Below are 27882 nucleotides of genomic sequence, written 5' to 3'. Positions count from 1 at the left end.
CATCGGAGGTCAAGGCGACATTTCGCAAACAAATCTTCCTCACCGCTCACCTTTTTCGCAGGGTTATCCTCTCATCGGAGTTAACCGGAGTCACGGAGTTAAAATATATATTAACTAAAGTAAAAAGGGGGAAGGTGACTCTGGTAAACGACCTATCTACGGGACAATCCGGAAGCTTGATTCTATTAGCAGAGCATGGCATAAACTCTTAAAAGGGGGCCTACTTTTAGTTCTGAAGGGAAGCTAAATGGAAGGAATAATACTTCTCATATCGGATGACTAAGCATCACCCCTTTCCACACTTAAACAACCTTGTCTTCGAAGAGACTATTCTATATTACTGGCGATGTCAGTACACTAACTGCCTTGATAGATCATGGCTACAACATACGCGCGCGAGCCGTTGCCAAAAAAAAGATATTTAAGAAAGGTAGATGTTGCGTAGCATTCAACAGATAGGGATTAGCTTGTATGCCCGACCTCAGCTGAACTATTAGGTGTTGATCGACCCCACAACTTCGACAAGGCTCTGACTCTAGGTCAACATCCTACAAACTCCATCGTGTAAACTTTTTGGTGGCATTCGAACTAGACACTATGTCAAAATCAACATTAACATCATCTTCATATCTGTGCGAGGAGTGCAAGTCTATCTTCTCGGAAGATTCCGAAGAATGGTGGAAATCATGGCATCAAGAGCACCCCGAAGGGATTACAAGGAGGGATGAGTACCCAGCGACGCACCATCCATTAGACCAAAGCTTTCGTGACGCGGTAGCTGCAGGATGCTGGCTTTGTAACCAAATTGACAGTCATCGTGACCGGCTTTACGCTGACACAACCGATTCTCTCAACTACTATTTGCGAGATTCGAGTACCAACGAAAGACTTCTAGCCTTCTCTAAAAACGGCTGTCGGGTTTCTATAAGGAAAGTCGAAAATCGGACGCCGTTTTATAGCCTCGCCTTGAAGTCTAAGTCGAATCCTTCGACTGGATGTGACGACTTGGCTCGCCTTACTGCTGAATGGCTAAGGATATGCTGCGCTTCGCACCAATGTCTGCAATACCAAGAATCGCCGTGGTACCCGACGCGGCTCCTGAAGTTTTCCGACGATACCGTACGTATGATACATACGAAAGACGAACCAGATTTGACGAGTCCTTATGCAGCATTAAGTTACTGCTGGGGTAAAACGAAATTTGAAGTACTAACTTCGTCTACGATACAAAAGTTCCGGGAGGGAATCAACGTTCATTCTCTCCCGAAGACGTTTCAGGAGACCATGCACTTTTAAAGGGGCTCCAGATTGGGTACCTGTGGGTCGATAGTTTCTGCATCATCCAAGACTCCGAAGATGACTGGAACTACGAAGCTAGCAGGATGGGAGATGTCTATCGACACTCTTACTTAACCATAGCTTCGTCAAATTCGAAAAGTCCATACGAAGGATTATTCCGAGAGCGCCTCCCCAATTGTTTTGATTCATTATTCTTGAATCGGATACCTTCGCATTCTGAGTCGCAATAGTGTTATATATTAGAAAAAGATACAGTTAATTTATCTGCCATGGCCGAACAGGAAAAATACTCGCACATATCCAGGCGTGCCTGGGTAATCCAGGAAACTGTTTTGGGTCCCCGCCTACTCTCATTCACGGATAGACAAGTCATCTGGCAATGTTCGGAAACCGCCGCCTGCGAAGATTTTCCCGAACCAGAACCTATTGTGGAATATAATAGATCGATAGGCGATATATTTTGGGCTCTAACGGATTTTGCCGGCCTCTTAAAGGACGATCGGCTCCAACGCGCGGAGGAGGGAATTGAAGAAGTCGGGAGTATCATAAAAAGTAGCAAACGTATCCGTGCTTCCGAAGAGAGATGGTTCGACGTTCTTGAGAAATACTCGGAGGCGGAGCTCACGTATCCCGAAAAGGACATATTCAAAGCTATACAAGGTGTGGGGAACCACATGGCTCGCGTCACTGGTAAAGACTACCAACATGGGATTCTCTCTGGGTGTCTGGAATTAACCTTGCTCTGGAAGGGGAATCATCGGGATGATAGGCAAAACCCCGTCCTCAGAGATTCTTCATTGGCCCCGAGTTGGCATTGGGCCTCCTACTCGATGTCCAGTTCTGTTGATTTTGACTACACTCTGGACCTATATGATATGCTTCGCGATTTTAACTGTCGATTTGCCCCATTGGCATATGTTTTCATGTCGGATGATTGTGACCAATTGGCCACGAGAAAGGGTGCGCGCGACCTGTGGCCTAACCTTATGTGCATAGGCCGTCTCGCACGAGTTGTGATAGACAGGGCTAATGGGTGGCCAACTGTCAAGATTGTCGCATCTGCTTTAGAAAAAACCATTACTTTGGACGCAAGTTTTGACGCGAAACACACCGCCAAACATGGCGTTCTTACATGCCTTCCACTAATTATACAATACAAGAGAGATGGAACAGACTATATATGTACCTTGGAAGGACTGCTGCTTCGAGAATCGGGGAAAGGCCGATATGAACGTGTTGGGACTGTCAAGAAAACACTCCATGATTCTAGCCCTCGATCATGGAACCGTATTTTTGCTCAGCCACCGAAACTATTTATCCTGAACTAGGGCCGAAATGAAGGGGGGGATGGGTGCGAACTAGGCGATAATTACAAATATGACTTGGTCGGGACAGGGCCCAATTGCGAATTCACGTAATTGGCGACTTGTTAACCATTAATCGTTCGGTAGATATAACAGCCCAGAGTGAGAGTGACGTATTCGAAGGCCATTAGATAACCTCTGTCGGCCGGCGCCATAACTTTCGATAGCCAGGCCGTATCTCGACCACCTTCCCAGAGGGGTTCACACCTCGAGTGCGCTTTGAGCCATTCCCAACCACTCGGGTACCATCCTGATTGATGCCAGTCGATGATGGCGGTGATACGAGGTGGCACGTTTCCATTCCTGGGGGATACAAGTATATTACTCATGTCTAGATCGTTATGAGTAAAGACCACTAGCCGGTTATCGGTTAAGCCAGCTAGCTCGGGGAAAACACGCCGAGGATCCCACTCCGGATGGCGCCGACAAGCGTAACGCGCGAAGAAATCATGGAACTGAGTTACACTTTCGAATGGTCCGGCATTGGGGTCTCCCGCGTCGCTGAAAATAATATCGCCTACCCCTTGAAGTCCGATATGACCTAGAGTAGTAGTTAATACCCCCGGCTAGTCGCGAAAGAGCCTATATAGAGTCCTACCGATGTGATATGGTTCTGTTTCCTGGCGCAAACCACGTCATGACTCTACACATGCGCGTAGCTGTTCGCAAATTATATTTTGATCCTCTTGGTCAAGTGAGGGCCAAACATCCTCCAACGTACCGCAGTTGATGAGCTCCATGTAGATAAAAGTTTCGCCATTATCACGACACCAACCGTATAGCTCTGGCGTGGGTACTGTGTCTTTCATGTACCGATTGAAGTACCAAAGACATTGCGCTTCGGCTATTGTAATCTCGGAGCCGTATTTGACAATAAGACCCAGCTCTTTGAATGGGATGGGCGGAGGCGCCGGTGATCGCGGGCGGAAGCTATTAACTTCAATATCCCTTTCCCGAATCTCGTTAGGGGACGGAAGGTCACGCTTATGTTGTTCGAAAAACGAGGAATTGCGAAACACTATGTTTTCCGCCTTTGGCAGCTCCGCGATCCGTATAGTCTTAGGCATTGCGTCGGTCTGGTTTATGAAGGTAATATTCGGGAACCGGGGGCAGGCGTTCTGGTATGTTTTATGCCGATCGTCGACTATATACCGAGGATTCAGCATTCGAGGGAGTACGTTTTCACTTCGTGGGTGTCGGTATGACAAAAAACACTGCTTAAGCCGCCTATGTTAGTGAATAGATAGCCCTTCGTTGGTGAACGAGGGGTCACGACGCCGAGGAGGGGTGGTTGTCTTACATGTATGTGTGTATGTACCCATGCCCACCTAGAAGAATGATAACGAGGTAAATATGATAAATAATTTAAGATTATAAGAAAATATAATTGGTTGTAGTTTTTATTAATGCCGTGGTAAATTTTCTACCCTCAATATGGGACTTTCCCCCTTACGCCTTTCGTCCAGCGGCAACAGCAGTCCTACCCGAACTAAATGTGAAGTAGTCTGTTTAATCCACCATTGACAATCTTTCACTTCAGTTCTCTTGGGAATTGTGATGGAGGCCTGACTAGAATCTGTGATGTTCACTTTGTTGAGGCTAGGACCTGGTGCTGGGACCTGTTTACAAGCCTTATCAAATGCATTGAGAGGTATCTTTTCGGTATATTCCTGGCTTTCTCCGGCTGAGACGACGTTTCCGTCTTCGCCCACTCTACTCAGATGTGCTTCCGGGACCAATCCAATAGGAAAGGCGTTCGGATGTCTGTCGTCTTCGGAAATGTTGTAGTTGGGGATATATTCATATGAAAAACCATTGAAACGGTCACCTGTTACATGAATCCGATCGCCAGTATTTAATTCTAGACGATTCGAGTCAATGTAAGGTAACCAGAAAGACCAATGCGCAGCAAATAAAGGTGAGGGATAAACTAGAACGTAGAGAGGTTGGTGCATGTTCGAACCAGCTTACGTAATAGCAGACGTAGGTGGCTGATCGTATTTTATACAAGAATAGAGCACAGAAGAAAATCCCCAGGAATTTTCGATTTACCGCACTTACCCCTTCATTTATCTACGAGGAAAGTTAATACGGCCCACCCTTAGGTAGCACTATAATAAGTGTAATATGTTATTGATGGGATAACGACGCTAGGGAGAAGTATAAGCAGATTGTTGGAGCCTTAACCCAATATTTACCCGACGCAGCACCAACAAGATTATTCGTTCTTGTAGACTTTCATACTACCTAGTTCTGTGGAGCGTGTTTAACTAATCAGGAAGATACCAGTCTACGGAAAGAAGGGCGAGATTTTCAACCAGAGGAAGACATATGAGAAACGGCGTCTACGACCTCCTAAATTTGTCATGCCCCACCATCAAACCTCCCTCCCGGGGCTGGAACTAGTGAGTTGATCACGTGGCCCCCCTTCTGTACCTGGATACTACCCAGTCCCGAGGTCGTTTTCTTTTGTTAGTCGTTGAGGACTGACTTATGTCACACTAAGTTTCCCTCCTAGGTTTCCCCTGGATGTTGTAAGGTATGTTGTATCGTTGCAACTACCTGATCAACTTTTCCTGGCTGGTGATGTATCGATCGTATTGTACTGCAAAGTCCGCTTGGAATTTCCTTACGTTGGTGACGACGTCTCTTAAATGCTTTTGAGTAAGCTTTCCTCTACCTTTCTGGGACTCGGCGCGGGCTAATCCCAGGGCTGTAGTGACGATATTTCGTATTTGCCGACCGTCGAATTTCAAGTAATACACATGCTCCTTGAGATACTCCATGATGCCGTCAAAGTTGTCAACCAGATTGTTGTTCACTAGAGGTTCAAGGAAACCTCTGAAGATTTTCTCCATTTGTGCCGGTACGAGGGTCTCATACGGGATGGCGATATGGATCCGAGATGGAATGGCTACATCGAACTGGGCGATTTGGTTTGTTGTCAAGAACATGATACCTTGATAATATTCAAGGACTCGAAGAAACACTGAAAATGTCAACAGATGACCAATCTATTATAGGCCGACCGACATTACCTGAAACGAGAGCGTTTCTGTCCGTCGACGTGGAATTGCCACGTCCGCGGCTCTCCAGGAAAACATCAGCCTCGTCACTGAAGTCATTGTTAATACTAGAACCAAAAAAATAAATCGGATGGATTCTCGTTACCTACATCAGCAATATAGCCTGCCATGAAGCAGCAAGAGCGAATATCTTGGACAGATTAGATTCGACGTGTCGGGCTCGAGTGCCAACATCAGCGACGCTGATGGAAAACAGAGGCTTGCGTGTAGCAATAGCAATGGTTTCCGCAGTCGACGTTTTTCCGACCCCCGGTGGTCCTTTCCCCTTGAGGGTTAGCATGCTACTCTTATGTATTGCCTCATTGGACGGGAGATCGGTTCATACCGTAGAGGAGAATGACGAGACCTTTCCCTTTTCCAGGTATGATGTCGTTGACTTCTAGTCCCGTTTCCTCTGGCGTTGTCTCTGTCTTCATGGTTGACACGTGGCTTTGTATAAGGTTAAATAACATATTCTTGGTTTCGTCGGCAACCTGTAGCCGATTTTTCCAAGGGTTTCCTGGGTCCTCAACTGGGATGTCTTTCATCAAGGTTACTTGCAATTGCGCCCATTGCTTCTCCCCGAGGACATATCCGAGCAGGCGAGGTGGGCAGAGCATATACTGTTCGTCCTCCAAAGTTTTCTGCATTTGGGCCTCGGCTGTGTCAAAATGAGTTCTATACATGGCAGTCAAACCTTCGTTCTGTTGACAGTCTGAGCACATGCAACCCAAATCATCTAGACTTGGATTCAATGACCCGTTGCGAATGATTGGTGGCCCATATTGGACATAGGACAGGTAGTCGACCACAACTCTGCCGCTTATCTAAAGATACATCAATCTCTACTTGTAATTATTCCGGGAGGGGGCTTGAAGATGGTACTAGACTCACATATGAAGACTTATTAGCTTCGGCCTGAGTAGGATCCTGCATCGAACGGTAGCGCCTAAGCATCCTCCGCTCAAGCCCTAAGTAGGGATCTAACGACCGACTGTCGTTATCGTCCTAGCATTGATTTAGAGTCTTGTAATAATATCTGTGGGTGAGAGCGAACCTCGTCGGGCTGTACTAGACCGCTGAAACCTTTCTTCCCAAAGATCGTCTTACCCGTGTACTCGAACAATCGTGATCCTTCCTTAGCAGTACAGAAATCCCGGAATTTTTTACCACGCTCAATCAGCGCGAGTTTGACGTCACCATGATCGGCATGTAGGTCAAGGGGATAATACGGTAATGACGCCATGAGTTTATGGCCGTCAAATGGCTCGAAGAGAAGTGTGAAGCCAGTTCTCTGGAGCCTCTCGCCGTTCCAATCATACGACCAACACACGAGCTGCCACGGTAGCAGTTGTTGCGGGCGGTCACCACGGTCTGGCCAGGACCCCCTGTTTTCTTGAACAACAAACACCTGGTCCTGCCCTTGGAAAGGCTTACCATAGATCAGGGTTCCAGGGGGGAATATTGTCCAGAGGTCGTCAAACTGAACCGTCTTGTCACGGCGGCATCCTTCTCGGATCTTGAAGTATTTGTCTAGTTTGGCATCGCCAGATGAACCACCCGAAAGTATGTCCAGGAGAGTTCGTAGATCTTCCCTGGCCTGCTTTTCTTGTGGGCCTTCAGGCCCTAGATCCTTGGCCGCCTCTTGTTCTAGAATGTCCCACTTGAAGATCAACGCCTCATAAGGAGAATAGAGGGTGACTGGTGATCCGCGGAACGTATGGCCTGGATACTCGCCAAGATGTTCTCTTAGGAGCTTCCACAGACCTAAATTGACTATGTCAATTTCGGAAACGTCTTCTTCGCCTGAGAATTTGTCATGTACTATTTTCCTCAATACGAAAGCGAAGCCACGATTGTCCTCCGGCTTTGCGTTCGGTGTTTCGTCTTTGCGCTCGACACGCTCGCCTGTCTCGGGGTCTTTGATGGTCTTGATAATTTTAACCCGAGAATCAATGCTGACCTCTTCCTGTTGGTATGAAATGTTAGGCCTATGGTCTCCCTGACCGGTAGTTGAATGAATATACGACTTACATTTTCGTCCTTAACTCTCATGCCGTCGCTCGAAATGTTCAGGGGCTTCTACACCTCATCATTAGGATTTGCGAAACCATGGGGAAAGCCCTTTCCCACCTTTGGTCCGTCTGATCTACCAATTATACCCTTTTCGCCCTGGTTCATAGACTCCAGTACGGAGCTGTATTTATGGTTCAATTCCGCATGCTGCTTTTCGAGATCTAGAAGTCTAGCCTCTAATGCCTAAGATTATATTAGATTCTGAATTAGTGAACATGAAGATCGATAGGGTATGGGTGGAACGGCTCCTTACAGTCAATAAAGAAGTCTCAGTCGAGGTGGCCATCTTAGCCTCCGTATTTACGGGAGTTGAACACAACTGGATAGGTTCAAAAAGGTGTATTTTGACCCTCCATATGTGATGCTAGATTTAAGAAACGAAGGAGACCCTTATATAGGAATCAAGAGGTAATTCTAGGTACTTCTAAGCTCCGGTCAAGAAGATGAATCGCGCAAGTACCCTTGGCTAGTCCCATAAATACCTCTAAGTCGCGTTGGTGATGGGTGGCGAACGCTGCTTAACCAGGAATACCGAGCATGACCTACATGAGCATCGTAGGCATATTCATCTGCCGGCAGCTCGGACACATCGACGTAAGCCAGAAGTGCAATTTGTTATCTCCATTACTCTCGAGGATATAATCGCCGACCTTAATGCATATCATATCGAGAATTTTGACCTGCAGTGTCACTTAAGCATGGATAATTACTTGCTTGACTTATGAGGATGGCCAATTACGTTAACATGCTGCGAGGTGTGTTGTTATCTATGGAACCTCAACAAGAGCCTTTCAGCTTTGTCGATATATACCCCTATTTGTCTTGTCCCCCCCACGATGGATATGGCTCGAGGAAAAGTAGCAATACGAGTAGCAGTCTACTATTAGTTCCTTATCCCACATCCTATTGCCTTGGATTACCAGTACCGCTAATCTACCTATCTTTACGACACCCTCCACCGAAATGTCCCAGGAAACGAGCTCGAATGGTGCAAAACGATTTAATGAAAGGGATATGTACGTCATATCGTTGAAACTAATTGTGTCTACAACTAACTTCGAATGAAGGGCTGTACTCAAGAAATCGCACCAGAAACAGATAGAGTTGCGCAGATTTGCCAGTAAGCACATAAGCTTTTCTGAAAAAGAAAGGCTTGCTTTACAGTTTGATAGCGTTGCTGGGTTAAACAATATCTGGGACACTGCTCTTGAGGCCAAGAGCCAACTTGAAGCTGGTCATGAGCATGGTGTTGGGTTAATGTCCAAAAGACTTCAGGATTCTGCAACTGCAGGATATGTAATCTTACAGCAAATCGAGCCTATCCTGCGACTTGTGAAAGATTTTGGTGCGCCGTACGGTGGCATGGCAGTGGGGACCATTTCGTTCCTTTTCGCCGTACGAATACCTGGAGCCGTGTCTAAACCTAGCTGATCAAAGATTTATAGATAGTCCACAACCGAGCCAAGATGGAAAGAGATATTTCCGACATGCTTTTGCAGATTAAAGATAGAGTTGCTGGTCTTAGATTGTACCGACATATCTATAACGCTGATCATGAGCTCGACCACCAGCTACAGTCTAAAATTGTCCACACTTATGTGAGCTTCGTCGATTTCTGTATTGAGGCTATTCAATATTACTCCCAGGGGAGCATAAGTGGGTTTCCAGCCGTTTCAAATCCGATTCTCATCTGATTTCAAAATTAGGACGATGGGCCAAAGCTTTATGGGCGTCTTCAACAACCCTAGAGGGTTATGCACTTGAAGTACAAAAGGCCATCGTCGACATTAGATATATGGGTGAAGAGTTGCTGAATAAGAACGTCGATATTATCAAAGAACAGGTCTCTTGTTAGTTTCCCCTTATCTCCTAAATACCTACCTACCTACCTAGGTAGGGATGCATATAAATACTAACACGCCAAATGAAAGGCCAGGAGGGGAGGATCAAAGGTGGGTTATGTTCCCTAGATAATCGCCCCGACAATAATGTTAACGAAGGCCTTAAGATCTACTGGCGAATATAGAAAGTATAGACGCCAAACACCCACAACATGGTCTTAAACAACAACTGACTCGTGTAAGAACTGAGGGAAGGGCAGGACAGCACTCGTATACTAAACATTCAGGCACTCTTATGCCTCAAGGATTACTCTCTAGAGCAAGAGTCTACCCTGTTACAGAAATATAAAGTCGACTTGAAAGCAAATCTAGAATATGTTTCGACCGACCTGGAGCGCATGCTGGGGTCCCGACTCGAAAAGTTCAAGAACGGCCACGATTTCCGAGCCTGGCAAGATTCTTCGCGTTCCTGCATGTTAATCTTGGCGGGGTATAACAATATATCAATCTATAGGACTGGAGAATGCTGGCTATCCCCTGTTGCCTTGGATATGATCGAGAGTTTCAGAAGACCCGAGCAGAACGATCCGTGCGCCTTCTATATCTTAGGACTTCAAGAGCACAACTTGTTATATCCGGTGCTCTCCCGCATCATCCTCCAGCTGTTAATTCTAAACCCTCAGGTACTACGGGACGATACACAATACCAAGAGTTGTGCGCGGAGATCGAGTCATATCGTACAACTGCTCAAGAACAGAGCCGTGATGATAGAGATTGCAGTAACACACTCAACGACCTCCTTCAAAATTTGGCTCTTAGGGTTCTGAATATGTTCGACCCAAGCAAACCCATCTGGATCATTATAGATCGCGTTGATAAATGTAAATTAGATAGGAGCAGTCACCGAAAAAGACTTATGAGGGCACTGGCCTATTTGGTTAAGAACTCTTCCGTCAAAATTCGAGTTCTTGTCACTGTCAACGGTTACGACTGGAAGGTGGAGGAAGAAAGGACTGATTTCGACCCTGACGGAGATACAAGGATAATAATTCACACAGCCCATCAGAAAGAAACTACATAAAGGGTGTGGAACGGTGCGGCACCGGGATATAATAGGGGCTAATGTCTCCATCAATCCACGTATCTAAGTCTCAAACTTACCGTTAATACACACATATTAAAACACAGTAGCTTACTATTACCAGCCACCTTTTTTTGCTTACCTAGGTAGGTACTACCAAATAGGGTAGGAAGGAGTTCCGGATGTTTACATCCGTCTTAGATAAGTAGGCTGCATCGAGGGCCAGCCAGTACGACCGCTTAACGATAAAAGGTAACTATGCAGGTTATCTAGAGAATGTACATGAATGGCCAAATGATGAGGCCTAAGGGATAGGTGTGAAGCAAAAAATTAATAGTTACACTGCGTCTAAAATTTGAAGCGGGGCAGTTTATTGAATCTGTGCGATAGAATCAATAACGTGGAAAAGGCGCCGATTTGGTCCCCGACTTGGTGCAAATGTTGAGTTCATCGTGCGGCTGAAATATAAAATGGCTCACAATACCTAGGTAACCTTAAGCAGGGGTGATAATTAATATCACCCAAACCGGCTCGGAGCGCGTCTCTAAATGCGGTAGACCTCCTACCCTACGGAAAACATCGCACCTAATAGGTTAGTAGGACGTTCCATTCATATTCGTCATGGTTTGTTGTCTTCTTATGCTCCCGTATATGCAATCCTGCCCCGAAGCCTGCTTCAAAGTGAAAAACGAGGCATTTTTATACATTGCCTTTGGAACAACCAAGACAAATAGGTAGTAATGAACATTGGCGTTCCTCTCGTGACGACCAAAAGCCGAGTATACTTCATATCCCTTTGGGATAGTAAGTGCGTGCTACGAAGTTGGATATAAGGAGGGTATAGCAACTATACTACTGTGCAGAGATCGCAGATATCTGCTATGAAAGCTAGACTGCGCGTACATTGATAGCCTCTTATATCCCAAGTTAAGGTTCACTTCGGCGACGAGAAAGACCTGATACTTTCTATGTAAACGCCCCTTAAAGCTACCTAGGTAGATTATGATTAATAACCATGACAATGGTATTATTGTGTTGTACTTTGGACATATTGTAAGCCTAGGAGTTGTTCTTGAGAGTATGGCTATGAGAAGGAGATAGGAGTTAGAAGCTGAACTTGATTAGGGTGAGTTGGATAGTGTATATCTGACGGCTATGGGTGAGTTCTGTTTAGTCGAGTTGTTATATTTTACAGGTTCCTGTTTCCTTTTCTTTTCCCTTTGTGCTGTCTCGGTTCTTTCTGTATTACAAACCATGAGTTCTTTTGGGTCGATCAAGGGGGCACACGTGATCTAGGGGAAAAGGGGGTAGGGTTGGGGCATTATATAAGCATGGTACTACCATACTATGCAGTTGGGATCTTTTTCTGGTTCCCTGAATTATATCTAGAATTACCATGGGATTGGAACCTTAGGGGTTCTTAATCTAACCTACCTAAGTACTTAGAAATTTAATCACCTAGGTATATAACGTCGTCTTTCATCGTATCTACGATGAACGACATACCCTTCACCGCGATAGAGCCTTCCACGTCGCACACCCATACCGTCGTCTTCCTGCACGGCCGTGGGGATAATGCGCGCAACTTCGCAGCCTCACTGGTGCATCTGCGTGGCTCGCATGGCCGCAATCTGGGCGAAATGTTTCCCTCTTTCCGCTGGGTATTCCCTCAGGCGCCTATGCGCAAGTGCGCTAGTTCACCTGAGACTTGGCCACAGTGGTTTGACGTGTGGGATGTGCGCGATTTCACCATCAATGAGGACCTGCAAGCCGTAGGGCTGAAGGAAGTTGTTCCTGCTATCCGTCGTATTCTGGCCGATGAGGCCGCGAAGCTGGGAGGGCGATGGGACCATCTGATCTTAATGGGTATTAGTATGGGTGGTGCGACGAGCGTACATACCCTCTTCAATTTGGATGTGCCTCCAGATGCGGGAGGGAGGCTTGCGGCTTTCATTGGCTTTTCGTGCAGGTGTCCATTTGTCGGTCGCGATCTCGCTAGAATGAGAAATGCTCTGGGTCTCGAGGAAGGGGTACCTGAAGATGCCCGTGTCATTCAAAATACGCCCGTGCTACTTGAACACTGCGTCGATGACCCACTTGTCCTCATTCAGCACGGCCGAGGCTTGAGAGACACTCTACGTGGATTCGGTGCGCAAGTTGAGTGGAAAGAATATGGGAGCGACGAACATTGGTTTAACTCACCTACCGGTACGAACGACATTGTGGATTTCCTAAATAGAAATCTTGAGCTTGGGAAGAATAGCGCCGCTCTAACAGAATAGAACGGCAGATTACTAAAGTGCGCAGCGGGCAATTGCATTGAATGGCAATAGGGGTAGGTAGGATGTATAAATAAACTTTAAGCTTCATTTTAAGGTAGATTTAGATAAACTCTGCTATTCTTGGATAGAGTTCAAACTAAGAAGTATGCTTAACTTATTCCCTCCAATGTTTACCTACATTTCGCGTATATGTTGTGACCTATCCCTTTGCCATTCGATAAGCTACGTCTACATCCACACACCTTTCGAGAAACAAGCAGCTACAACAGTGACCCAGAAATTTATTGGAAATTAGCTTCAAGTAACGTCGGCTACCGAAGACACGTTCCTATTTCCCTCCATTCTTTTAATAGATGCACTCCTTCGTTCCAATCTAATCTACAAAATACGCGGCCGACATTTCTGTACGGGTAGACACTCGTGCACCGGCATATACATCGCCAAAAATGACAGCAAAGACCCGCTTCTTCATCATCTCTGATACGCACGCAGGAGACTTCAATATCAAGCCCGGGCATGGGGCGGACGTGGTAATACACTGCGGCGATCTTACCGAAGAGTCTAAAATCCATGAGTACCACCATACGTTACAACTTCTGAAGGACCTGGATGCACCGCTCAAGTTGGTGATAGCGGGGAACCACGACTTCACATTAGACACGCCAGCTTTCAGGAGGAAGGTAGATGAAGCAACCGAGCCCTTAGATCCGGAACTAGTCCGGAAGGAATACGGAGACTACGGCGAAGCAAGGCAACTCTTTGACAGTGCTTCTGGGATCACATTTCTTGATGAAGGAACTCATCAATTTAACCTCCATAATGGCGCAACAATGACCATTTACGCGAGTCCTTACACTCCTTCGAAAGGCGGCAATGCCTATCAGTACGACCCCGAATTAGGCCACCAATTTGACATCGGAAAAGACGTCGATATAGTCATTACCCACGGCCCTCCCCATGGAATCATGGACTTCGCTGAATCACGGAGAGCCGGCTGCCCACATCTTTTTGGAGCCGTCGCGAGAGCCAGGCCTCGGATACACTGCTTCGGCCATACCCACGAAGGTTGGGGAGCAAAAATAGTGGCTTGGAGGGAGCATGTGACAAAAAGCCCTTCGCATTTTACCGACATCGATAACGGCCGTTCCACTGTGATTGAAAAATTGTCCAACATCACAAAAACGAAATTTGACACTCCTGAATCCGTCACAGAAAAATTTCGGAAAGCCGAACAATACACACAACGGGGATATTGTGCGACATGTCATTGCGACAGCGACTCCGATACTCTCAAGAAAGGCACACATACGCTTTTTATTAACGCCGCTGTGGAAGGACTTTCCGACGAACTCCCCATACAACCACCATGGCTCGTTGACATAGACCTCCCGTTGGCCCATCAACATAACGAAACAAAAACCCAGGAGTCATAATTGAAAAGGAATAATGAGATATGGATTTTATGAGCTTGAATGATGGATTAGGTACTTGGTGGTAACCATATGATTAATATGGCGTTGGTTGTTGACACAGCGTTGGAATGTCATGTACGTAAGTAATCGACAGCGTCGTTACTTCACAATATAAACACCCCCCATTACAAACTAAGAAAATTACGCAATAGGAATCCACAACGAATTAGATGCCTCAAGTTGAAAGGTTACGATCCTCAATGGCTGTATGCAGTATAGCGGGGAACGAGGGTGGATTATCACCAATCCCTCTAGTGCCGGCTTAGTTCGAAGAGTGCCTGGTGTTACCCACTCCCTGGGATACTACTTTACCAACTCTTCTTGTTTTGGGTAAGTATATGCGGGTTGACGATGTAAGTGCCTTGCAAACCCCCCTCCTCATAGCCGAAACCCACCTCCCTCCCCACCAGCACAAAACCGTGGATGTAGGATTTCTGTTGAGACGTGGGGGCAGGGGAGAGGGGATCAATGAAGGTTGGAAATAGATACTCGCTTGGTCAGATCGAACCTGGTGAATTTTGAGACTGGTTCTCTCCTGTGAGTCGACGGTATTGTTATCTGTTTGTCCGTGAGTGATGATCATGAAACCCGCGCGCCTGGCTCTCCGTCGATTTGCAGAGCCGCTGGCTCGGCCTGCTCGAAGTAACGGTCTCCGACAATTTACCACGGTTACCCCTCGCACATCTCCTGCTGCTGCTGCTGCCGCAATCCAACCGCAGCACCTTGATCAACCGTCTTTTCCTATCCCTGGTTCGATCCCAGCCAAGCCTAAAGCTTCCGCCGCCGCTCCCGCTCCGAGCCCTATTCCCGTAGCCGTACCTAAGAATACCGAGAATACACTCCGCGATGCAGTCGCTGCAGCCGAGCCGAGAAATGACTGGACTAGGGAGGAGATTACCGCAATTTATGACCATCCATTGATGGACTTGGTCCACCAAGCTGTAAGGGCTCATGAACAACAAAAATCACGTCAGAATCTATAACTTGAAGAGCCGGACTTGGCTAATTATCCCAATCGTGATTGCAGAGTCTGCTCCACCGACGCTTTCACAATCCGGCCGAAGTCCAGCTCTGCACTCTTATGAACATCAAGGTTGGTCGTCGCCTTTTGTCCGCCTGCTCAATAATCAACTTATCCCCCTAGACTGGTGGTTGCACCGAAGACTGTTCCTACTGTGCGCAATCCACACGGTACCAAAAAGGTACCGGCCTAGAAGCGAAAAAGGTCGAAACGGTCGAGACCGTGCTCGCAGCAGCCCGCGCCGCTAAAGCAAATGGAAGCACACGATTCTGTATGGGTGCTGCATGGCGCGACATGCGTGGTCGCAAGAATAGTCTGCGTAATGTCGCGGCCATGGTGCGCGGAGTACGGGAGCTCGGTATGGAGGCCTGTGTAACACTAGGCATGATTGACGGAGCACAAGCGGAAGAGCTAGCTGCCGCTGGGTTGACGGCGTATAATCATAACGTCGATACGAGTCGCGAGTTCTACCCCTCGGTTATATCGACGCGAACGTACGACGAGCGATTACGCACTTTGGGACATGTGCGCGATGCCGGGATTAATGTATGCTCGGGAGGTATCCTAGGGCTAGGCGAGACGGCGCAGGATCGCGTAGGCTTGCTGCATACAGTATCGACGCTACCGAAGCACCCGGAAAGCTTCCCGGTCAATGCACTCGTGCCGATTAAGGGTACTCCGCTTGGTGACCGTGAACCAATTGACTTCACGAGTAGTAAGTGCATCTATCATCTCGCTGTTATTTCTGCCGAGTAGCTGCTGACGCTAGGTACTTCAGTGCTCCGAACCATCGCAACGGCACGCATCATAATGCCTGCAACTATAGTCCGAATCGCGGCCGGTAGGAAGACCATGTCCGAAGAGAAGCAGGCACTATGTTTTATGGCCGGCGCCAACGCGATTTTCACAGGTGAAAAGATGTTGACGACGGAATGCAATGGTTGGGATGAGGATAAAGTCTTGTTTGAACGATGGGGATTAGAACCCATGAAGAGTTTTGACAAATCTCCACCAGCTTCCAGTACATAGTTAGCTGCCGTACATCCTAGACTAGACGCTAGAGCTGCGGCTTGTCTTGCTTGGTCAATACATTGGTAGCCTCCAAATAATTATCACGGGTCTCGGATGTCGCGACCACTCGACTCTGCACCCACACTTCAATTGCGGTACACAGACCATCAACCTGCTCCTTTGTATTAGCAGAATGTAAACAGACTCTTACTCGTTCACTCCCAGCGGGTACGGTCGGAGCCACAATAGGTCGGACCATGAAACCAGATCGCTGGCAATGTCCCGCAAGATCACGAGGGTATATAGTGAAAATTGGTATGATAGGCGATCTGAAAGGCGTCTCATCAACGTGAAGTATGGACCGGTCGGGATGTAAATGAGTGTAGAGAGCGTAAAGTTGGCGATGTGTGTATCGTATAAGCGCCTCTAGATTGTGGCGTGACAGGTCGGACTGGCCACTGATGAGATAATCGTAAACTACATCTATACTAGCCAGCGACGTAAAGGCCATCGATGTAGTGTAGATAAGACTTCTGGCGTAGTTTATTAAATATGACCTTGTGGTGGATGAGCAGAGGACAACACCTAACGCAAAACGTGTCAAATCTTATAATTTCTTTTTCCTCGAAGGCATCAATCATGTCACAATGCCATCGCAGATAAACGTACCTCCTGCACAACCCAATGCTTTCCCAAACCCAATCACTCTCGCCCACACTCGATCTTCCAAGCCTAGCTGACACACTAACCCTCGGCCCTTGTCGCCAAACGTGCCTACTGAATGCGCTTCGTCTACTATGATGTATCCATTTCTAGACGGTAAGCGCCGATCGACGGCCTTAACAATATCTTCTAACAATGGGATATCGCCGTCCATGCTGTATAAACCCTCAACACAGATAAAAACATTTGTTTTACCCCTGGCGACACGTTCATCGCTGGAAAGTTGCTTGAGGACATCGTCTAGTCCCTGATTCTTGCTCTGGCGGCTCGGCTTCTTTATTCTATTACCAGCATTCTGGGAGTAGTGGGTTGCGGAGACGGAATCGTGCGCGAAAGGAATTCTTTTCGCAGCGCGACTTATACGCATCCCTTCATGAACGCTCGCATGTATGAGCTCATCGTAAACGATCACATCTCCAGGCTGCGGAACGCAGCCGAGCAATCCGGTATTAGCGTCATACGCAGAAGTAAATAAAAGCGCAGCTTCTGATTTATGAAAATTGGCAATTTTCGCTTCAAGTGCCTCCGCGAAAGAGGAATTTCCATCGAGGAGACGAGAACCTCCCGAGCCAAGGATAGACTTGCGAGATCCAGGACTATTCGATTCTGCCACCTGGGCTTCTAGACGACACAACAATGCCTTCTGCACTGCTAGATTTGTTGATAATGATAGATATCCATTGGAAGAGAAGTCGACGCTGCTGCCAGGAGCAATGTTCAACATCCTGAGCTTGCTTTGGGATTTTCGGCGCGCAAGTAATGCTCCTAGTATGCTTTCTAACTGCCCTCGGTTTTCTGTCATCGTTATCTGTTTCACGATCAAAAACAATCAAAGCCGATGCGCCAATATTGACCGTCTAAATTTGTTGAGAAGTCGATCCTCACACTATACCCCTAGTGTAAGAGTGAGAACAATTCCGGACCGATGTTACGGTCCGCTCTATGCGGGTCAGTGGGGTATAGGTAGCGACTGTGTCTTTTTCCGGGTCAATGGGAACATTACCCTAGCACGTAATTTATACTTGATCTAGATCGATCCCATTTGAATGACATCGAGTAATTTTGAAGTATTGTAAAGCTCGTTATTGTTTAAATGGCGCCGACGCACCCTTTGCTTTGGCGCTCTCTTCGGGTCTTCCAAGTCTATGGGGCAAACACTGACGTCGGCAAAACAATATTCACCACAGTTCTCTGTAAAGCCGCGAACAACGCTTCGAAAAAGGAACGAACGGCATTCCTAAAACCTGTGTCAACAGGCCCAGAGGATGGGGCCGATGACCGGTGTTAGTAAAATCCAGGCCGTCTCATAAGATTTTAAACTGACCTTTGTGGTATAAGAGGGTTAAGCACCATGCCCATTGAAATTCCCGCACTGACGTAAAGGTAGTCATATTCAAAGGCATGCGCCAGGGGTCGATCGTGCGACGTTGCTGCAATATGATCTTGCGATAAGTCCGCACGCTGCGGCAAAGGGCAAGGTATAGTTATGCTGTTTGCTTGACCCTAGTACTATTCATGATTTAACCCCCAGTCGTAAAGTCAATACCCTCGAATAAAGAGCTACTCTCCAAGATATATAATTTCGCATTGCAAAGAGCGAACCATAGCCCTGGATGGCTTTTCATCGAAACAGCCGGTGGCGTTCATTCTCCGGGGCCATCAGGGACCACCCAGGCAGACCTGTATACCGCATTACGATGCCCGGTTATACTCATCGCGGATTCCAAACTGGGAGGGATCTCTTTGACTATCTCAGCTTTAGAATCTCTCAAGCTTCGCGGATATGACGTTGAGGCTATTCTCGTGTTCCAGGACAAGGAATATGACAATGAGCAATACTTAAAGGATTACTTCACGACCCACCATGGTATACTTGTCGCGTCTTTACCGGCACCTCCGCCTAAAGCGCAAAACGGAGACGCAGACGAGGATATAATGTCGCAATATTACAGGTCAGGGGCCCAAAGTGAAGCCACTCGCAACATTCTTAAGCATTTAGAACGGAAACACCAGGCGCGTATCGAGAGACTAGAGTCCATGGCTGACAATGCTTATAAGCGAATATGGTATCCATTCACTCAACACAGCCTCGTTTCACCGGATAGCATTGTCGCAATCGATAGCGCCCGGGGCGATTATTTCCAAACCCTAGTGCCACGCCTTAGAGGAGCAACCGCCGAAAACGGACCCCTTTTACAGCCTTCTTTCGATGGTTCTGCCTCTTGGTGGACTCAAGGGCTCGGCCATGGAAATCCTTCACTGACAATGGCCGCAGCCTATGCAGCGGGTCGCTATGGCCATGTCATGTTTCCTGGGGCTGTTCATGAGCCTGCATTGGCTTTAGCAGAAACCCTTTTACGCGAGATGAAGAATTCTCGCCTCAGTCGCGTATTTTATTCGGATAACGGCAGTACTGGTGTGGAAGTAGCAGTTAAGATGGCACTGCGAGCGACCAGACTCCGATACGGCTGGACCGCAAGTACGGATATCGGGATTATCGGAATGAAGGGCGGATACCATGGTGACACCATTGGCGCTATGGATTGTGCCGAACCAAGTACTTACAATGAAAATATCGAGTGGTACAACGGCAGGGGTATCTGGTTCAACTATCCGAGCGTTAAATGCACTCGTGGCCGATGGGTCGTCGAAATACCCGATTCGCTAGGGAACGATGTTAGGGGTTATCAAGAATTCGGAAGTCTATCCGACATATTCGACATTGAATCGCGGGAGTCAAGGAACGAACAGAAAGCGTATGAAAAGTACATCGAGGGCGAGTTGTCACGCCACATAAACGGCGGCCGAAAGTTTGGCGCCTTACTTATAGAACCAGTAGTGATTGGAGCCGGAGGCATGGAGCTGGTGTAAGGACCAAGAATGCGATCCCCTTTCGAAGCTCGTGATGGCTAATCCCAAAACAGCGACCCCCTCTTTCAACGTGCCCTCGTTAATGTAGTCCGGCGTTCGGAAAACCTCTTTGGCTCGCATGATCAATCGGATACCTCAGACCCTACATGCTGGACGGGTCTTCCCGTAATATTCGATGAAGTCTTCACCGGATTGTCTCGTCTCGGCAGATTTACAGCGTCTTCTTTTCTTCAAAGCGAAGCTGACATATCCGTTCATGCCAAGCTTCTAACTGGTGGCTTAGTACCACTCAGTACTACATTAGCATCCGAGAGCATTTTCAAAGCCTTCGAAAGTGATGATAAAGCTGATGCCTTGCTTCACGGACACAGCTACACAGCTCATCCGATAGGTTGCCAAGTTGCCTTGGAATCGGTACGGCAGATGCAAACGATGGAGAAGCAAGGCGAATGGAATTGGGCTAAAGAAAACGACTGGTCGGGATCTGTGAGTGGCCAGCTCAGTCCCACGAAACCTGAAGTGTGGACCATTTGGCCCTGGGAGTTGTTGAACTGGATCTCGAATCAGACACAGCTTGTAGCGGGGACCTGGGCTCTCGGGAGTATTCTATCAATCCATATGAACGCTGCAGATGGTCTCGGATATAAGAGTAACGCGGCGCTAAAACTACAGAGCGGTCTACGTGAAGGTGATAAAGAGAGGGTATGGAACGTTCATAGTCGAGTCTTGGGTAATGTTCTGTATATTATGGGAAGTCAAAAAACCACGAAGGAGGACATTGTGGAAATAGCGGGTATGATACGGCGCGTGTTGGCGTCGCATTGAGATCTGCTAAGCTAAAAGTACTAAGAGTACTTGTAAAAAAGAAAAGGATGAAGAAATTAAGAATATTGAATGAATTAACCGGAAAAGGGACGGAAAATGTCGTCACCTGTAGCTTATGTAATATGATGACATAATATGCGCACGGATCATGATGTTTTAAGTTTAGAGTACCAAGGTACAGGTAACTCTAACCGTATTGTCGTCCCGCGCCGCGCACTGAACTCAGACCATCTGAGATTCTTCCAACTACATCTTTTGCGACGAGCGCCTCAACATTTCTAACTCTAGCCCGGTATCTCGAGGCAGATTATACAATCCTTATGATTTAATTCTACTAAACTTATCATAGGGCAAATGTCCCAGTCTACCATTTTCTTAATTCGCTTTCAATCTTCAATTCCACGCAACCAACATGGGAATTTGCGCTTCCTGCCTCGGCAGCCGACGCCGCGATTCATACGAAGAAGTATGCGATTCCAAGATATCAAAGTACGTCAAGTGGTACTAACTAATCGGAAAAAAGGATGACGTATCCCGACTACTTTTCGATGACCCGAACAATCTTCAATACGGAAGTTTTGGCGAACATAATTTAAATACCCAAGCCGATCCGCTCGAGTCGCAACGAGAAGTCGAAGCCTTGCAAAGAGTAGTAGCGCGCACCTCTAAGTATGCACCATCCAATATCGCAGCCGCCGAAACTTGCTCGTGCTAATTTTTCATTCAGTAATCTTGTTGACGTCTTCGAAATCACCCCACAAGAATCGCAAAGAACTCAACCCACACTCTTCTCGGGACAAGAGGCTCGTCTAGCTCGCTACCAGAATATACTATCAAATCTCTCTCCAGAGGGAACCGCTACATCTATAGATGGTGGCCCCGGCGCGGTGGAATGGTTGTTAAATGAGGATGATTCTGTCGAATTGCAAGGCAAAGCTCCGAGCATCAAGGACGAAGCGGGGGGACCTCTTGTAGGAACGTTCGCAGATATAACTTCGATCAGGGCATAAAAGGAAAGATACCTGGATGGATGAATGACGCAACCTATTTTGGTGGGAAAAAATTGTATGGTTCGGCTCCAGTCAACTAATGATGAAATACAAACTGGTCTGGAGCCAAACCGACTTGAGGATGATTTTTCACGGATGGCTCAAAAGTAGGGGGCGGGTCTCGTTCTAGTCCAATCTTGGATTGCGTAGCGGAGACCCAGATCCATTTACCAAATTAAGTTGACGAATCCATCCTCTGTCCACTTACCAACCTCTCACGAGCACTATTGCAGCCAATCAGATACCAGTTTCTGGGTCTTTAGAGGAGCCAATCCATTAAATATTAGCCACGTGCCTAAGTGTGACCCGGTTCTTCATAATAGTATGCGGGTTCGCTATAAGAGTCCCGCCTGTTTGGTACGCCACTGTATAGATATTTCATAATATCAAATCGATTTTCGTCCGGCTTCGGTGGTTTTGTAAGGAAGGAATCGTCGTCCGACAAGGCTCACGATGTGTCTTCTAGAATTTCAGGCGGGAGTCTGTGCGTCGGATCTAGCCAGTGAGCGGGGAATCCGGGAAGGGCCGCAACCACGGGCACACCCCCCTAATATCTATCCCCCGGTCTCCTATCCACTCACTTAGGGTTACGGGTTGCTGGTAATAATCCACCTGACTGTAGATAATACCACAAGAATAATACCAACGTGGGTTCTGCCCCCAATTTCCCGTAATTCTTATCCTATCGAAGCGCCTACAGGAACACCCTACTCTCATAATGAGTGAGCGTATCTAACCAACGCCTTTATGTCTATGACGTCCTTTCTGGCAAAATGTAGCTTGTTATGATTAAGTACTGCCGATTAGTTTCATCCCCCAGCGGAATTCCGCTCCTCCCTCCTTCGTTTAGTGATGTCTCAGCCAGTCCGCTGCCAGCGGCTTAAGCCACCCTTCAATAGATCGAGCACAAAAGCAACGATGATACAGCGAGATTGTCACGAGGATCAGCCACGCATAAAAAATCCTTCCAAAAAGCCAACCGGGCTTATAAATTGACGAATCACGACCGAGGTCATCTAGTACATGGAAATAAAATAATCGCTTCGAGTACAGCGTACAAAAGACCGGCTTCCCACCATGCATATCTTTCATCAGATACCACAACTTTCCTAAATGCCCGTTTCCAAATTTTGAAACTACCCTTCTCCCACCCCTCCTGGATGTGGTCCTATATACCCAAAGAAAATAAAAAGTATTCTACTGATCTTGAAATAGTGATGTCAAATCACCAGCCGCTTCTTCTTCTGTGTCGTCGTCGTCGTCGACAAATGTGTACCCACTACACCATCGAATATTGCCTGTTGTGATGTTGTTGGAGCATGTTTTGGATTGCCTCGTCGACCTCCCCCATATCCCTCTGGGCTTTCTCGATCGTTGCGGACCGGTTTCCCTCCCTCTGCCACCGGTAGATGTCGTTTTGCAGTTTCGTGTACTTCCGCTGCTTCTTCTCGATGTCTTTGCAGAGTTTGCAGTTGTCTGGTTCTTGGTTTGTGCAGTACACCAGCTTCAGTCCGCAGGTCTCTCCGGTTCGGTACTCCTTCGTACATTGTTGACGGAAGTGACCCCATCGCCAGTACCCGCACATCCAGCGCGTCTGCTCGAAATAGCACATCGTCGTCGATTAGGAGAGGAGAGTTGGTCTAGAAAAAAGGAGGTTCTAGGTCTGGCGGTTCACCAATTAGCTTAGCTGATGCAAGTAGCTTTGCCGGAGGAGAAGAACACGAGCTGTCGAACAAAAAGAAAAATTTATATACCTCAAGATCTTAACTAAGGTATCGTCGTCGTCGGTGTGTTCACGGTGGACTTAAGTCGATGTTGATGTTTCTCCCCCTTTTATCACGTTAAGTATATACTAAGATTCTTGTTATCTTGGTACGAATTACTCCACTGCTAGACCCGAGTGACATCAACATTGGGGAGGACAGACAGTAATACTTATACTTTTCGTCCGGCTCCTTGGGTTTTTCCCTCTGATTGTTCCCACCCGGCGGCGCCCCGTTCTCGACTTGCGTTGGCCGCAACCTTCCACTACATATTCGACAACACTGTGCCCAGAGTTATCACAAAAAACTACTGAGGATTGGTCGTTGACAACTCAGCCTGTCTGCTAGTTGGGGTTGCATGTCCATTTCGCAACCAGTCCGTCCAACATGTTTCCTAGAATGCTGGATGGAATGCCACGTTGACCTAGTGCTTCAATTTCCACCGGCTCAACTTCCCCACTCTGGATACAGCCTACGAGTACCCTGACTGATGAGTAGTTTACCAGCTACATGATTCGAGAATGATAGATGGCGGGCCCCTCTTTCCTTTCCCTGTTCTCTATTGGGTCGATTCTAGCTGTCTCTGTGCGGTCCGCAGTTAACCTTGGTACGTCGAGCCCATCAGCCTCGAATTTGACACCCTGTTGCTACACCCCGTTGCACGCAGAGTTTGATCCTTTCCCGTCTGCAACCAGGATGTGGCCCATCCCCACTACCTGCCTGCCTATGCAAGCCATCTGGCTAGCCGCGGGTAGGTCTCCCACACCCCCTGAATGGCTCCCCCCCTCCCCCTGTGAGGCAACTTGCCCTTTAGAACGAGCATGTATCGTCAATCACTGGAACAGGGGAGCATGTTTCGTCCCTTGCCACGTCTCGGGTGATTACCTTTAACAGATGCCCAATCGCTTGCCGCAAAACTCCGAAAAGACTATATCCTGCATCTATAGCAGAAAGAAACGAAAGTCGGTCTCTGGTCTTTAATTTTTTTTATCTTTTCGTTTAGGCTTAGGCGGTCCCCATATTGCGTGGTTTATCAACTAGCAGCAGCACAATTTTTTGATCGCTTTTGCCACTCCCTTTCGTTGCCGCTTCTGGCCTGATTTTTGTTTGATTGGGCTTCCATCAACTATGTTTTTCGAATCGTCCAGCTCACCATCAAGCCACATCGGGAAAGACGATATCTTCCTGACGCACTCTGGGCAGCACTTGCAGCTAACACCTACTGGGCGTTGTTTCGAGCATTCTTACCATCCGATATACCCGTACCAGCGGTTGCGGAATTTTCTTGAGTCTTTCCCGGGAAGTGAACAACACATCTTCTGCTACAGGGGGTTGTTGGGTTACTATGACGATTTTTGTCTATGATGGTTGTACCTTTTTGGGTCGAGAAAGTAGGCTACATCTTCTGCGGCCGCCAAGCTAAGGGCCAGATAACGTAGGCCCGGGAGAAATGTGTATTATTATTATTTTTTTTCTCCTACGATATCACAAGGCTTACCTATTCATGTGAAGCTACACCAAAGTCACATACAGAAAGTCCCCTTATGTCGGTTATACGCGAGTCAGGTAAAACTTGAGATCTTCAACGGGGGGTTAAGTTAGGCCAGCGACGTGGCAATGCTTTTCTGGCCGGGCCAGGCCCACCTGCACGATTTCGCCCCCGGCTCGTGCAAGATGCGTGCCTAGAAATTCTGGGGGATCGAAAACGGCCCTAGTTCTTCCATAATTTACCATATACGAAGGAACAGCTACGATCATGGCCCCATATAGTTCTCGGTACCTGTTCATGCCACTATTTAGGAATGGTTATAGTAACAAATATTTTGGTTTTGTTGATACAATGCTTACAATCCTCTAACAATGGCGAGTGTAACGTGAGTTTTCAGTGACAAAATCCCTATGTGGACTAATTTACCTAATATTTTCACTTAGGCTTCGATGCCCCCTTAAAAGGAGTAATATTTGTATTGATAAAAATTTTCCTGACGATAATCGTATGCTTAGAAATGTAATAAACCACAATTCCATCCTGTATGTTTAACCATTATCTATTTCACCTTTTTACATCTATCTGGCGTTCTTCGAACCGAAAGCGACCCAAGAATTTTGAGTGATGCCATATTTAACTCATGGCATGACTCCACATATGCAGGATGTTTGCTTCGTATATGACCTACACAGTATGACCGTAAAATTCACCTCCGGTATTATCCATTGATACCTTGGTAGTATCATGGGACATAAGCCGACAATTCCAACAGTAAGGTTGCGTGTTGTCCTCCTAAACAAAGCTAAAGCCGCGTCATAGTGGTGCAGATATTTCCTCGGTAGTAAGGGATGATAATAATTAGAGAGTAAGCTTCGGTAGGGGTTGTAAGGTGATGTTTATGCCTATTCTCATTATAAAATGTTTGCATCTTCAGCCATGGTACGAGCAAGACGCGGACCCCTGGATCAACAAGGCCGCACGGGGCGGCCAAGTGGTGTTGTGAGTAAATCCGTCTCCGGGAAATTATGGGCGCCTGGCCTAGTACCCCACGGCCCGTTCCGTTGATACTGATTCAGACACAGTGGTTGATCTATCTGCCAGATAGCCTTGTAGCCCTCGGTTCTTGCCCGACATCTGCAACGTCGATGTAAATCATAACCCTCGAAAGAGAAGAAATTTGACGTTAAACTTGATTTCCGTTCAACCAATCAAGAGCTATCTGACGTTTAACGCCATATAAAATTCTACCAAGACTATCGTAATTCCGGCCACACTATGTGTAAATCATGTGCAAGAAATGATATGCGCATTCCCATAGTCCAGAGTAAGCAAAAAGAGCCTTCTCACTCTAATAGCCCAATAATACTCCGCGACTTCCGAGACACTCTCCCATCCACCGCTACCCACCTTCGCTTCTTTAAGGGGGGTGGAAACACGCTTAGGGGGCGTGGGGAGGACAAAGGACCCCCCCTGGATGCAGTAGTATGCATCCCAACCCACCCGCAAGTATGGTGGATTAGAGGGAAGGAGAAGATCAACCATGCGTTCCTGTTTTGTTAACAGCCTCTCGAAGCCCTGCACTGCCAGCTCATTGGTTGGGGGCTGAAACCAAGGAATCGCCGCAGCGGGATGTATCTTAGTTCCATCCGGACGTCGTCTATAGAAAAGTTCTTTTAAGAAATTTTGTTGCCTATATCCCATGTATATTCCGTGCGGAGTGGAAAGAAAGAGGATGCTAGGCCTGCTCATTATATCCGGCGTGATTCGTTGCTTACAACTTCCCTTTGGGCACTGCAGTACTACGGCTGCTTGTCTATTACAGCAGAGGGGCCGGATTCGTCAAGCCTGTCGCGGATCATGTCAAAGTCCTGCAACCGTAAGCCTTCGCTTTGCTCACCGTCACTTCGAGATTCCGAACGAGGCTTCATCGATCCTTTCTCAATGGCTACCGCTTTTCCCTCGTGGTCCTTGGTTGGACAGAACTATGAGTTGTCCTCTTAACGCCATTGAGTTCCAAGGTAAGACAGGGGTGAGTGATTGGAACGGCTCCGTTGCCGACTCTGCCTGGAAAATGGGTTCACATATGCTCCACAGCGGATGTGCTCGCATCGCATAGACGCAGGGTGATCTAGGTTTTTACCATCTGCATTGCAGGGTTACAAGTAGGTAACTAGTCGACCAAGTACTTGGCTTGCTCTGTCCATATAGAGAGCCACATACACCGAATACCAATGTAGCTACTCCTTCGCCCCGTGATAGTAAGAGAGGAAGAAGGAAAAAGAGCAGAGGGAAAAAAAGGCCTTGGGCATGCTGGCCGCAACCGGCCACACCTCTAGCTAGTCAAGTCTCAGAGCCCAATTGACCGGTTGTACAAGAGAGCCAGATTCCTGTCATTGGGCATTGATACTAACCGAAAGAAGAGGCCGAAAGGGTCGGGGGGGATCGCGACCACGTTGACGGCCCAAAACGAGACCGCGTTCGGCCCTCTAGGCCGCGCCGAAAGCTCCACCGTTCGTCGTCCGGTGTTTAACAAGGGGCCTTGGTCCTGGGGGGGCAAAATACACGTCATTGCATATCTAGGATCCTCTGACTTACAGCACCCACGTTCTTCGTATGCCAGGTACATTGCAACGCGTCAGACAGGATTCC

At 47.3% G+C, this 27882-nt stretch overlaps 12 protein-coding genes across 12 annotated transcripts; 8 read left to right on the top strand and 4 right to left on the bottom strand.

Annotated features, from left to right (window-relative positions):
* Positions 1 to 48: 48 nt before the first annotated feature.
* Positions 49 to 1432, top strand: F4822DRAFT_296928 (uncharacterized protein). The gene has a single exon (XM_051455127.1). The coding sequence runs from the start codon at positions 598 to 600 to the stop codon at positions 1294 to 1296; it is 699 nt and encodes a 232-aa protein (XP_051313730.1). The 5' UTR covers positions 49 to 597; the 3' UTR covers positions 1297 to 1432.
* F4822DRAFT_296919 (uncharacterized protein) lies at positions 891 to 2868 on the top strand. Its single transcript, XM_051455126.1, has one exon. It carries the CDS (start codon positions 1569 to 1571, stop codon positions 2625 to 2627), a length of 1059 nt encoding a protein of 352 aa, XP_051313729.1. The 5' UTR covers positions 891 to 1568; the 3' UTR covers positions 2628 to 2868.
* A 277-nt stretch (positions 2869 to 3145) lies between these two features.
* F4822DRAFT_296931 (uncharacterized protein) lies at positions 3146 to 3948 on the bottom strand. The gene has a single exon (XM_051455128.1). The coding sequence runs from the start codon at positions 3827 to 3829 to the stop codon at positions 3299 to 3301; it is 531 nt and encodes a 176-aa protein (XP_051313728.1). The 5' UTR covers positions 3830 to 3948; the 3' UTR covers positions 3146 to 3298.
* Positions 3949 to 4705, bottom strand: F4822DRAFT_296932 (uncharacterized protein). Its single transcript, XM_051455129.1, has one exon. The coding sequence runs from the start codon at positions 4616 to 4618 to the stop codon at positions 4067 to 4069; it is 552 nt and encodes a 183-aa protein (XP_051313727.1). The 5' UTR covers positions 4619 to 4705; the 3' UTR covers positions 3949 to 4066.
* A 516-nt stretch (positions 4706 to 5221) lies between these two features.
* On the bottom strand, positions 5222 to 8090 carry F4822DRAFT_430703 (P-loop containing nucleoside triphosphate hydrolase protein; the record flags this gene model as incomplete). Its single annotated transcript, XM_051461347.1, has 9 exons — positions 5222 to 5652; positions 5702 to 5778; positions 5839 to 6007; positions 6075 to 6555; positions 6623 to 6736; positions 6786 to 7697; positions 7763 to 7810; positions 7862 to 7987; positions 8058 to 8090. 9 exons carry the CDS (start codon positions 8088 to 8090, stop codon positions 5222 to 5224), a joined length of 2391 nt encoding a protein of 796 aa, XP_051313726.1.
* Positions 8091 to 8767: 677 nt separating this feature from the next.
* Positions 8768 to 10787, top strand: F4822DRAFT_444459 (uncharacterized protein; the record flags this gene model as incomplete). The annotated part of the gene is made up of 7 exons (XM_051463242.1): positions 8768 to 8820; positions 8872 to 9199; positions 9250 to 9460; positions 9511 to 9654; positions 9736 to 9756; positions 9813 to 9883; positions 9933 to 10787. 7 exons carry the CDS (start codon positions 8768 to 8770, stop codon positions 10725 to 10727), a joined length of 1623 nt encoding a protein of 540 aa, XP_051313725.1. The 3' UTR covers positions 10728 to 10787.
* A 1433-nt stretch (positions 10788 to 12220) lies between these two features.
* On the top strand, positions 12221 to 13009 carry F4822DRAFT_430701 (phospholipase/carboxylesterase family protein; the record flags this gene model as incomplete). The annotated part of the gene is made up of 1 exon (XM_051461346.1): positions 12221 to 13009. The coding sequence occupies one exon, from the start codon at positions 12221 to 12223 to the stop codon at positions 13007 to 13009; it is 789 nt and encodes a 262-aa protein (XP_051313724.1).
* A 117-nt stretch (positions 13010 to 13126) lies between these two features.
* F4822DRAFT_296769 (ser/Thr protein phosphatase family protein) lies at positions 13127 to 14749 on the top strand. Its single transcript, XM_051455124.1, has one exon. The coding sequence runs from the start codon at positions 13456 to 13458 to the stop codon at positions 14440 to 14442; it is 987 nt and encodes a 328-aa protein (XP_051313723.1). The 5' UTR covers positions 13127 to 13455; the 3' UTR covers positions 14443 to 14749.
* Positions 14750 to 15062: 313 nt separating this feature from the next.
* F4822DRAFT_430699 (biotin synthase) lies at positions 15063 to 16531 on the top strand (the record flags this gene model as incomplete). Its single annotated transcript, XM_051461345.1, has 4 exons — positions 15063 to 15422; positions 15509 to 15574; positions 15626 to 16217; positions 16281 to 16531. 4 exons carry the CDS (start codon positions 15063 to 15065, stop codon positions 16529 to 16531), a joined length of 1269 nt encoding a protein of 422 aa, XP_051313722.1.
* F4822DRAFT_296797 (PLP-dependent transferase) lies at positions 16409 to 18183 on the bottom strand. The gene is made up of 2 exons (XM_051455125.1): positions 17183 to 18183; positions 16409 to 17098 (listed from the first exon to the last, which is right to left on the bottom strand). Exons 1-2 carry the CDS (start codon positions 18036 to 18038, stop codon positions 16560 to 16562), a joined length of 1395 nt encoding a protein of 464 aa, XP_051313721.1. The 5' UTR covers positions 18039 to 18183; the 3' UTR covers positions 16409 to 16559.
* Positions 18184 to 18226: 43 nt separating this feature from the next.
* Positions 18227 to 21080, top strand: F4822DRAFT_444453 (PLP-dependent transferase). Its single transcript, XM_051463241.1, has 4 exons — positions 18227 to 18517; positions 18624 to 18714; positions 18776 to 20103; positions 20161 to 21080. Exons 1-4 carry the CDS (start codon positions 18330 to 18332, stop codon positions 20930 to 20932), a joined length of 2379 nt encoding a protein of 792 aa, XP_051313720.1. The 5' UTR covers positions 18227 to 18329; the 3' UTR covers positions 20933 to 21080.
* A 64-nt stretch (positions 21081 to 21144) lies between these two features.
* F4822DRAFT_296688 (late endosomal/lysosomal adaptor and MAPK and MTOR activator-domain-containing protein) lies at positions 21145 to 22385 on the top strand. The gene is made up of 4 exons (XM_051455123.1): positions 21145 to 21224; positions 21282 to 21398; positions 21456 to 21601; positions 21660 to 22385. The coding sequence occupies exons 2-4, from the start codon at positions 21345 to 21347 to the stop codon at positions 21940 to 21942; spliced, it is 483 nt and encodes a 160-aa protein (XP_051313719.1). The 5' UTR covers positions 21145 to 21224; positions 21282 to 21344; the 3' UTR covers positions 21943 to 22385.
* Positions 22386 to 27882: the final 5497 nt, after the last annotated feature.

Source organism: Hypoxylon trugodes (assembly GCF_022578975.1).
Source record: "Hypoxylon trugodes strain CBS 135444 unplaced genomic scaffold F4822scaffold_6, whole genome shotgun sequence".
NCBI classification, from domain to species: domain Eukaryota; kingdom Fungi; phylum Ascomycota; class Sordariomycetes; order Xylariales; family Hypoxylaceae; genus Hypoxylon; species Hypoxylon trugodes.
This window is presented reverse-complemented; position numbering and strand designations above follow the sequence as displayed.